The sequence below is a fragment of the Tiliqua scincoides genome, chromosome 2 (assembly GCF_035046505.1).
Source record: "Tiliqua scincoides isolate rTilSci1 chromosome 2, rTilSci1.hap2, whole genome shotgun sequence".
In the NCBI taxonomy this organism is placed as follows: Eukaryota; Metazoa; Chordata; class Lepidosauria; order Squamata; family Scincidae; genus Tiliqua; species Tiliqua scincoides.
Window position 1 is genome coordinate 2,502,419 of NC_089822.1, and position 10,742 is coordinate 2,513,160.

A 10,742-nucleotide genomic window follows, 5' to 3' on the forward strand; every position below is an offset into this window, starting at 1 on the left:
GCAGCAACCGTGTCTTGCTGGCCTTTGCAAATACATCTGCAATGCAGGCTACAAAGTTTCTTTCAAGTTCTTCTTCCTCTGTTCTCTCTCTCTCGCTCTTACTCTCACATTTCTATTTAAATGTTAGTTGATTTGAACCTTGAAATGTTACCTCTTTAATTATATCCTGCTTGTATGTGTCTTTTGTGGACTGTCTGCATGAATATTATTCCAAGCAATGCCCACTCTCTGCCATGTGGCCATTATGAAACCTTCATTGGTTTCATAATTTAGTAGGCCCTCAGGGTGCCTTTCCTGCAAAAGTATCCAGGTTTCACTTAACCATACTGACTCTTCAATGGGATTTTTTTGAATGAAGCTTTTCATGTTTACGCTCCTCTTCATTGATCCTCATAAGGACGGGTTTCTTCTCTCCATTTGTTCCAGTTACTGTCAACAAAACTACCATACTGCCGGGAGAACGTGTGTCTGGCCTATGGTCAGGAGTGGTCCGTGTATGCAGTTGGATCTCAGGCACATGTCTCTTTCTTGGATCCAAGACAGCCTTCCCACAACGTTAAATCTGTCTGTTCCCGGGAACGAGGCAGCGGTAAGAACTCTTCAGAATGCACTTTCTTTCATTGCTGAGAATGCATCTCCATGGAGCGGGGGGTTCCTGAACTGTTTGAAAATGCATTTGAAGCACTTCTGAACTCTGCAGTGGTTATTCACAGCGGTGCTGTGGTAGTACGTTGGGTCTCTCTGCTGTTGTAAGCCATCCCAGTGGCGTCACTAGGATTCGCATCACCTGGTGCGGGAGGCCCGCGTGTCACCTCATGCAGTGGGCGGGGCAACACCCCAGGTGGTGGGCATGGTGATGTACCATCGTCCTGCCCCCCACTGGTTTTTTGGTTGTGCCTTTTGATAGATCACAGATATTTCAATCTTTTAGCACCAGGATCCACTTTTTAGAATGACAATCTGTCCAGGACCCATTGGAAGTGATGCCATGGCCAGAAGTGACATCATCAAGCGAATTAAAATAAATAATTATAAATAATTAAATTGAAATAAAAGAAATAATTAAGTAAGAGGGAGTCAGTCCTGTTCCACCAAGTGAATTTTCTCTGAAGTCTGCCTGCAATAACACCCCCCCAAAAGAATCAGTGAGATTTCTAGCCCTCCCCAGTGCCCAGTTTAAAGTTCTTTTATTTCAGGCATATCAAGATAAAGACCTTCCTGGCTTTACAAGTGCAAAATGGAAACCATTCCCCTTACCAGTTCAAGCCTCTTTTTTTGTTCTTTTTAGTAGGGGGGGGGAAAGCTGCCTACTGGAGCATTTGTTACACTCCAGTTCCATCGGATCGGGACCATTCTGGTGACCTCACATTCCCCTTTGCCTGGCCTGACCACCAGCCAAGGCATATCTACCTACTCGCGAGTAAATGCGAGTTACGCGACCGTGAGGCTGTTTCACTTTCCATAGGGCTCAATAGGTTCACAGCTGGGAGGGAGGGACCTCTTTCTTGGGTGTTTTTTGGGGGGCTGCATTCGTTGGATAGGGACCGTTCTGGTGTTGTTGGATTCCTCTCAGACTGCCCTTTCCGACACACTAAGGCAAGTACACCTACTCGTGAGTAAACACGTGATACGGCTCGGTTTCACTTTCCATAGGGCTCCATGCATTTTTTCTTTCCGGTTTTCTGGCCATAACTTTTGAAGGAAAGGAGCTATTTCACTCTGGTTTTTTGCATTGCATTCCGCTGGAAATTCCGCCTCCAATGGTATATGGCATGATGGGGTTGCTCCTAAAACTGCAATTTTAGCGTGTCATCCCCACAATGTGCATCACCCCCCTTGCGCATCACCTGGTGCAGCCCGCACCCCCCTAGTTACGCCACTGAGCCATCCATCCGCATCCCAAGAGGCGAGAGGTCAAATATCGGCACTGACTGCAGCCTGCCCATTTTGGAATGTCTTGTCTTCTCTGGTTCATCTCTTTATTTAGTCAACCACATCCATCTAATGCAGTGGTTCTCAAACTGGGGCATTGCAACGCTTCAGCCTGAGGGCCCTGGACTCTGCCCCCTTAAGTGGTGGGGGGAAGGCAGGATTGTGTTGCTAAGGAGGGCGCGATCATGCCCCACTTCCATTTTCTAAAGCTCAGGAAGCCCTACGGAGGGTTGTGCAGGGCTCCCTGCACCCCCAGGAGGCTGCTGCAGGGACTGGTAAGTACATGCCAGTCCCTGCGCCCCCCTTAGCAACATGTTCCTGGGGATTGCGTCGCTGCCTTCCCCCGCAAGGACTTACAGCAGTTCTCAAGGTCCCTGGGAGTTTGAGAACCATTGATCTAATGCTTGCTTAACTAGCCCTTAAAGGCTTCCACTCTTGGGGACCTGACCATACTCCTAGACACCTTGTTCTGCCTCCAGTCTTGGAAGAAGAATAGTGTCGCGTGTTACAGTGTAGCAGGCAGGAGGAGGAAGGCCAAGTTCCTTTCTCTGGAGTATTTCCTACTGGAGGAACAAAGCTGGGACAAGAAGAACACTGGTGAACGGGCATTCAGTGGGAAGGAGGTGAAGCCACAATGCCTGTAAGGCAGGTTCTAACCTCAGTCAGTGTTAATGGTGAAGCTGTGGCAACAGGATGCAAAGCTGAGGGCTCTGCCTCTACAGCCATAGAGAAAGATCAGCTCAGGGAAGCTGACCTGTGGGAAGAGGTGGAGGAAGCAGGTGCTGTATAACCCCACACCCTTTCAGGACTGTGCTGAGAGCATCTTTTCAGCAAGATCAGCAGGAGCCTCTTAGCTGAACAGGGAGGGATCACTGTGAAGCCCAGGGGAATGACTCTGTGAATATAAGGGAGTGAAATCTGCCCCAACTTAAGCGAGGGGCTGAGAGCCCCCACATCTTCTCTGCCTCCTTTTTTGTAACATTGACTGGCTTAATCAGAGCTTTGAAATGTCACTTATCGTGTTCTCAGATCATGGCACCAAGGCGTCTCGACTTGAAGTTGACTTGAAGCACCCAAAATAGTTCAGAGGGTGGGCGTGCATAAGGGAAGGCTTTCTGTTAGCACCAAGTGCAATTTGTGCTGGTGGCTTGACATTCCTGTTGGGAACATTCAGAATTCTAGCCCCTTAGGGAACCTATTTGAAATGCCATCAATTCCAAGGTGTACTCTGGTGTTCTCTCTTCCTCCCCTCTTCCATTCCCCCAGTTTACCTTGTGACTAGGGAAAGGGCCAGTCTTGTTACCCCAAGCCAGGGGTGCTCAATAAGTGGATCGCGATCTACCGGTAGATCGCGAGGCAGAATGAGTAGATCGCAGAGTGTTGACCCCCCCTTCAGGTGCCTCTGGGAGGAAACGCCAGGAGTAAGGCCCATTGTACTCAATGGGGCTTACTCCCAGGTAAGTGTGGCTAGGATTGCAGCCTCACAGCCTAATCCTAGGCATGTCTACTCAGGAGTAAGTCCTGTTATACTCAGTGGGGCTCAAGGTACACCAACATACATTGTGCACATAAATGTTATATGTTATGATGGCGCAAACATTGTAAAAAAAACTCTGGTAGATCTCCGGGCCTTGCTGGGTTTCAAAGTAGCTCTCGAGCCAAAAAAGTGTGAGCACCCCTGCCCCAAGCCATGAAATACAACATTGGCATTTTGCTGCTGTCTTGTGTTCTGCCTCCTGGTTTCCCTTCACAAAACGACCAAGTTGGAACAAGCCCAGGGGTCTCCCCCAGAATGCCCCTTATCCCTGTGCTGCTGCCACCTGCTTTTCTCTGTGACCATGGCCAGGCAGATTTTTCAGTGCTGCTTGTGAGGACAGTATCGAAGCCACCTCTGTGTCCGTGTTCTGTCCTTACATGCAGATGCCAACCCAGACTTGCCAAAATAGTCCTCTCCCTGCTCTGTCTCCCAGACCCAGGCTGTTGTTGCTCCTATTGCAGCATAGCAAGATTCTGCTCTCCTGGCAAAAATGCCAGTTCACACCTGCTCATCGTTGCCTTGGCTACAGCAGTCTCCTCTTCACTGATCTTCCATTGGTTCTTCTTAGTCTCCTCATCTCCATCCAGCACCATGCTGCTGTGGTAACTTGTCTTGCTTGCCCCCTGACTGCGCTGTACCCTTCTTTTGGCCCTCTCATTGACTTCTTTTGTGCTTCTAGATCTAGCACAAGGTCCTGCCTTCAAAGTCTTCTTGTCTTGCAGCTTTGAACCTCTCTCCATGCTCTTCCTCCCTCAAATGACGCCATCCCTTTTCCTGTGCTGCCCCCTTATCCTTAGAGTTGCCTCCAGGAACCCCTGCAGGGTGTTCCCTCCCTTGCTTCCTTCAAATCCCTTGTTAAAAACTCCTTCTTTCATGTCAAGTCTTTGACATGACTATGAGTCTATGAGACTATGATTCGGCTGAGTCTGTGTAACTGGAACTGTTGCAGATGCTTCCCTTGTTTGCCTCCTTCTCCCTCCCTCTGTTCCCTTGTATTAGTGTCTAGACATTAATGGGTTAAGACCCTCAGGGCAAGGGCCTATCTTTGTGTTTCCTATAAGTGATGTGCAGGGAGGCAGGGTGGCAGATGTCTTGAGCGATGGTGATAAGAAGCTCACAACAAGTCCAGTCAAATGTGACTGGGGTTCATGCTAGAGCTTGTTCTGTGGCAGAGAAGATGACCTGTTTTTGCGTCTGTGGAGAACTCTGCATTTGCAGGACTGTTTCTTGCCTGGTTCTTCTCCATCTGGTTCCTCAGGAAAAAGGACAACTCTGTGTCCCCTAGTGATCAGTTTGCTAGTTCTTTCACAGATAAAATTGCTCCTATTTGTTCTGACTTAAGATTTTACATTCACTGTTGGTTGATGTCTCCTCTTTCCCCCATTTGAAATTCTTGACAGCTTGTGGACAGGATCCTCAAGTGTGAGGCAATCCACCTGTCTTCTTGACCCTTGCCCAGCTTGGTTTATCAGATCTGTGGCAGGTGGGGGGGGGGGCTGAAAGAGCGGACAAGGAGGGGAATTAACGTGATGCTGACGGATGGGTTTTGCCAGCGGTATTAAAACAGGCTGTGATACGTCCCTTCTGAAGAAACCCTCCCTACATCCCAACATGCTGGGGAAATAGAGGCCCCCCATTTTTGGGCAAAGTGATTGAGCAGGTGGTTTCATCTCAGTTCCACACGATTCTGGATGAAATGGATTATTATCTGGTCGCTATTCAGTCTGTCTCCAGGCCAGGCTTTGAGTCTGAAACAGCTGTCATGACCCTGGTGCAGGGGTCGGCAACCTTAAACACTCAAAGAGCCATTTGGACCGTTTTCCGGAGGAAAAAAAACCTCAGGAGCCACAAAACCCTTTTGACATCTACAATGAAGATAATACTGCATATATAGTTTTGTTTTGTTTTTACCTTTATGCTCTTATAGGTCCCGTTTTTATAATGTAGCCCCCTCTTGTAGCTTTTAGTTAGTTTTGTCATACATTCTTGTCCTGTGTTTTCAGACGCCCGGTCCTCTATGGTGTTTTGCCCGATTCCAAGGCCATTCTCTGCCTGGAGAATTATGCCCACTTTAAGCAAATTAGCTCCCCTTCTTTCCCCCAACAAATGACCCTGGTTCTGCCCTGCACTCCTGCTGGACCCCACCTCCAGGGTAGCTTGCCTGTTCAACCTGCAGAGGTCCTCTCTCCTGCCAGCAGCCTCCCGCCACTATAGCAGATCCTGGGTCCTCAGCAGGACTTGGGCACAGCAGCCACACTTCAGACTCCAGTGTCTCCAGCAGTCCATTAGTCACAAAGTCAGTCAGAGTATCCAGGGCAGAGTCCAAAGTCAGTAAGCCAAGTTACAGTCTAAGGTCAGATTCCAAAGTAAGTCAGTCAAATCAGTCAGAGTATCCAAGTCAATAAGGCAAGTCAGTCTCCTCTCCAACCCACACCCCCCTTCCTGCCTCTGGTGCTCCTTATATCCCTGAGGGCCCTATTGCGTTTTAAGTGGCTGCAGCTGTGCAGCACACGCTGCTGGATGCCCAGGCCTTACCCTTAAAGGGGCCACTGCTGACACCACATCTACCTCCTCACCAGATCTTCCAGGATTCCAATACATATGGCGGTTATGACATCTGCTTATCTTACATGGATACTAAAGAACTCCCCCCACCTTCCAGAGGCACCCTGCTGGAAGGAAAAAAGGACACAGACTCCAGTGGTGGGGAAGAGAAGAAGGGGGGCAGCCACAGGCCAGCTTCTGCCCTGCCTGCCTGACCTCACTAACTCAGGCTGCAACCCTCTCCACACTATCCTGGGAGTAAGCCCCATTGACTACAATGGGACTTCTGAGCAGACAAGTTGGCTGGAGCTCTCAGGTTGCAGTCCTCTCCACACTTTCCTGGGAGGAAGCCTCACTGACTACTTGTGAGTAGACCTGCTTAGGAGGGGGCTGAGGCTGCAGCCCTCCACACCTTCCTGGGAGGAAGCCCCACTGACTACAGCAGGGCTTACTTGTGAGTAGACCTGCACAGGAGGAAGCTGAGGCTACAGCCCTCCACACCTTCCTGGGAGTAAGCTTCATCCGCTGTAATGGGGCTTACAACTGAGTAGACACACAGGATGTCTCCTCAGCTGTGGAGGAAAAGCCTCTCCTTGCACTGAGTGGGGACCTAATCAGGGAAAGGCAGGCTGCAAGGGCTTGCAATGGCTGAGAAGGAGGGAGGCTCAGGATTGGCTGGTCTGTCTGCCAGTGAAGGGCCCTGAGCCATTCCAACTGAAAAAGCCAGGAGCCTGCTGGATGCTGATTGGCTGAGCCTGCTGGAGAGTTGGAGAAGGGAAAAACAGGGAGCTTAAGCCTGCAGAGTGGGAAACCAATGCGGGGCAGGTGGGGGTGAAGGGAGAGGAGGGCAGTGAGCTCAGGGGGTGGAGGGAAGCAGCCTGCCCTCCCAACACAGGTGCCTCCTGTCACCCCCTTTGCCACTTTCACCGGGAGGAGGCGCAGCAGACAGCCGAAAGAGCCACGTGCGGCTCTAGAGCCGCAGGTTGCCGACCCCTGCCCTGGTGGATGATCTTTACCAGTGACTTAATGGGCAACTCCATCCCTGTTGGACCTGCAGTGTTCAACACCATCAACCAAGGCAAAGGCGTCCTTCTGGTTCATTTGGCTCGGATGGGCCTGGAGGCTACTGCTTTTGAAGTGCTTCTGGCCACCTTGGGTACCCTTTGTGGAGAAAGGCAGAATACAAATCTAATAAGTAAATAAATAGATAAATTGTTACTGGGAGGCCCTCTCTGGCACTTTTGCCTGTGGCATATGAGGTATTGCAGGTTCCATCCTGACCCCTGTGTTTAACACCAATATGAAGCAGCTGTGAGAGGTCACCAAGTGTTGTCATTATGATTATGATACTCAGCTCTACTTTTCTTTATCATCTACTGCTGGGGCAGGGGTTGAGACCCTGGAGCACTACCTTGGTGCGCTGAGGGTCTAGATGGGGGCTAACAAGCTGAGATGAAATCTGGACAAAACAGAGGTCCTTTTGATTCGGAAATCCACAATGCAGGTTTTGGAATATTGGCCCATTCTGAATGGGGTTGCACTCCCTCTGCAGGAGCAGTGAACAGCCTGGGCAATTCTGGACTCTCAACTGCTTCGGGATGCCCAGGTGGCTGGGGACTGTGCCCAGCTCAGGCTGGTTTGCTGGTTGCTGCTGTATCCAAGTTGATGGCATCTAACCATAGTGATCGGTGACTTCAAGACTCAACTGCTGCAATATGCTTCATGTGGAGCTGCCCTTGAAGACTCTCCAAAAGTTACCATTAGTGCAGATTGTGGTGGCCCATATGGTCTTAGGGTGCAATTTGACTCTGCATATCTGCTGAATTTGTTTCCAGGCCCAATTTAAGGTATTGATTTTGACCTTTGAAGCCCTACAGCTTGGGAGCAGCATGTTTGTAATACAACTTTCTCCCATTTAAACCAACCCATTCTCTAAGATCTGCAAAGGGAGCTCTGCTGTGTGTGCCATGGAGACCAGACTGACGGCCACAAGGAGCAGGACCTCAGTTGTGGTGCCCTTTTACGCAGCTCCCTCCCAGCGGGATTAAGAACTGCCCCTTCCCAGTTTTCCAGCAAGCATTGAAAACTTTCTTTTGCTACCTGGCCTTCCCTCAATTAGTTGCTTTAGGGTTTTGTAGTTGTATTTTTTGTATTAGTGTTTTCTTGTTGGCATCCTTCAGTCTCGGAAGACTATGGTGTCACGCTCTGAATGGTGGTTCTGGAACAGAGTGTCCTCTCCAGTGCGCGAAGCCTGGGTAAAGTAGGTATGGAGGATAGGCTGTTACCCATGTAGCAAATCCCCCCTCTCCACGTTGCTGGAATGGTCCAATGGAAAGGCAGAGGCCAATACGGTTGGTTCCAGCGGCGTCGCAGGAGTTGCCAGAACGTGACTGTGTTCAGCCATGAACTCCCTCAGGGACTCCGGCTCCGGATTTTGTCTCGAGGTTGACTCCTGCAGCCTTTTCCATAACTGGATGTAGCCACAAGGCAGTGGAGGTTTGGGATCAGAGTTTTCCTTCTCTCAGATGAGCTGCCTTCCCAGGCTGACGGGACTAAAACATCTATTAGTGTTTTAAGAGGGTTATAAATTAATAAATGACTGACTAAGGTTAGCATAGCCAAAATCTGTGGTTTGCAAAGGAGCTGCTTGTAAAGAGGTTCCACTGCAGTAGTGTCCATCTGTTTCATGGCATGAGCTTTTGCTAGGACCTTTGAGTTCTAGCCAAGAAGTGCCTGGTTTAGGGAACCCTCCGAATAGCTTTCTGAAATTGTGGGTTCTGCCTTTTGTCTGGTTGTCCTAACCTTCCTTTCCCCCTCCCTTTTCTGCGACAGGTATTCGTTCTGTGAGCTTCTATGAGCACATCATCACAGTGGGGACTGGACAAGGCTCCTTGTTGTTTTATGACATCAGAGCCCAGAGGTTCTTGGATGAGAAACCGCCACACAGTTGCTGTGGAGCGAAATTAGGAGGAGGCGAAATTCTGAAGTTGTCAACAGGCAAAGGTTGGCTGGTGAGTAGCTTGTCTCTGGAAAGGCAGGCTCACCACAGATACTATTCACAAGGTCCTTCTCAGGACTGAGGCTTTGTTCCTGGCAATGCTGCCGATCCTGGAAGAGGCAGTTGTTGTTCCAGGCAGTGTATGGCAGAAGCAGTAGGCTGTCTGGTGCTCTGGCTCTATTCTTCTGCAGAGAAGGCCTAGGTCTTCACTGTGAGGGTAGGAGGGTGACCAGTTGGCTCTGTGTAGCTGAACTTCATTTGAGTCCGTACCTTGGATCTTCAGTAATGGTCCCAGCATAGCCTTATGTGATGTTTCCTTTCCAGTAGGTTTTGGTGTGGCCAGACTTTGCCCAAGTGGGAATTTTCCATGCTGTTGCAGTCAGCAGCTCTTGTTCATTTCATTGATGGTGCAAGAGACATACCTGGGGGATTCGACTGCTTTGTGAACTGCTTTTTGTTGCAAAGTGGTATATGACTATTTTTTAAGAATAATAATAAACTTGCAGGCCCATTGGAGAAATAGTCTTCACTGACCTGGTTTGCAGGCCCAACTGATGTGACTTTTCCTTTGGCAGAATCATGACGAAACCTGGCGGAATTACTTTTCAGACATCAGCTTCTTCCCGAACGCTGTTTACACCCACTGCTATGACTCGTCTGGAACGAAACTCTTTGTGGCAGGAGGACCCCTTCCATCTGGACTCCATGGGAATTACGCTGGTCTCTGGAGCTAATAACTCTTTCAAAATGAGGATCTCTAGTGTGATTTTCTTTTTACTTTCCATTTTCCCTCCCACATTTTTTTCCTTTCAGGAATTGCGTGTTGACTGTTCTCTTCTGGCCTTGAGACTTGGAGTTGACTTTTTCGTTTCTGTTTTGGTGGAGAACAGCGTCTTCTTCTGGGCTTCTAGAAACAGTTTTGTACATTTTTGAACTTTTTTTTTGTTTGGTTAATCTCCTTTGATCTTTATATAAGGGGTTTTTAAACCTGCCTTTTTATTGCATTTCCTCAAAATGGCTGAGCCGTTGCCCCAGGCTTAGGCCAGCCAATCATACGTGGCTCTCTCTCCTTACTTCGCTGTGAGGTAGGAATCCTCCATTAGATCGGCTGCTGCCGAGCTTTCTGTGAAAGCCCAGGGGCTGTGCGTGTGTGCGTGTGTTGTATGTATGTGCAGGTACTTTGTCAGTCACATTACCTGGAATAAAAGATACTTGTAATTAAAAGAAAAAGATTAAAAGTATTTATATAATGAAATATGCTACTACTTTATCCATAGAGCCCAGTTTACACTTGGCTACATGTGATTTTTGAAAGTACAAGTTTGATGCTTGAACTGTAGCTGGTCCAAGGTGTGGCCTGTAAGCTAGGCTTGGTGCACAATTTCTATTTGGACCACCTGTCTTGCCCGCTTTTCCTTTCCCATCCCCAAAGCTGCATCAGAAGACCGATGTGGGAACATGAATGGCTCATGAGAATGCAGCAGGAGGTGGCTGCTTAGAGGTGGAGAAAGGCATGGGCAACCAGACAGGTGCATAGGAAGCAGAACTGATGGGACAAAACATCTACACACTTCTCCAGGTTGTCCTGCCCACCAATTCCATTACTGAGAAAATTAGAGTGTTTCATGGATAGTTAACACAAAGCAGTTGCCAATTGTAGTATCCACACACTGTGCACCCTCTCAAACAGACTTATTTTGGGTTTTGTCGTCCTGGCCGCTGGCAACACTC

At 49.0% G+C, this 10,742-nt stretch overlaps 1 protein-coding gene across 1 annotated transcript in view; it reads left to right on the forward strand.

Moving 5' to 3' along the window:
* The window catches only part of DCAF12 (DDB1 and CUL4 associated factor 12), a 31,283-nt gene extending 21,038 nt beyond the window's left edge, over window positions 1-10,245 (forward strand). Inside the window, exons 7-9 of the mRNA XM_066616046.1 lie at window positions 427-589; window positions 8,846-9,024; window positions 9,587-10,245. Of these exons, the coding sequence (XP_066472143.1) occupies window positions 427-589; window positions 8,846-9,024; window positions 9,587-9,745 (501 nt within the window). The 3' untranslated portion in view covers window positions 9,746-10,245. The remainder of the gene's footprint in view (window positions 1-426; window positions 590-8,845; window positions 9,025-9,586) is intronic.
* The last annotated feature ends 497 nt before the right edge of the window (window positions 10,246-10,742 follow it).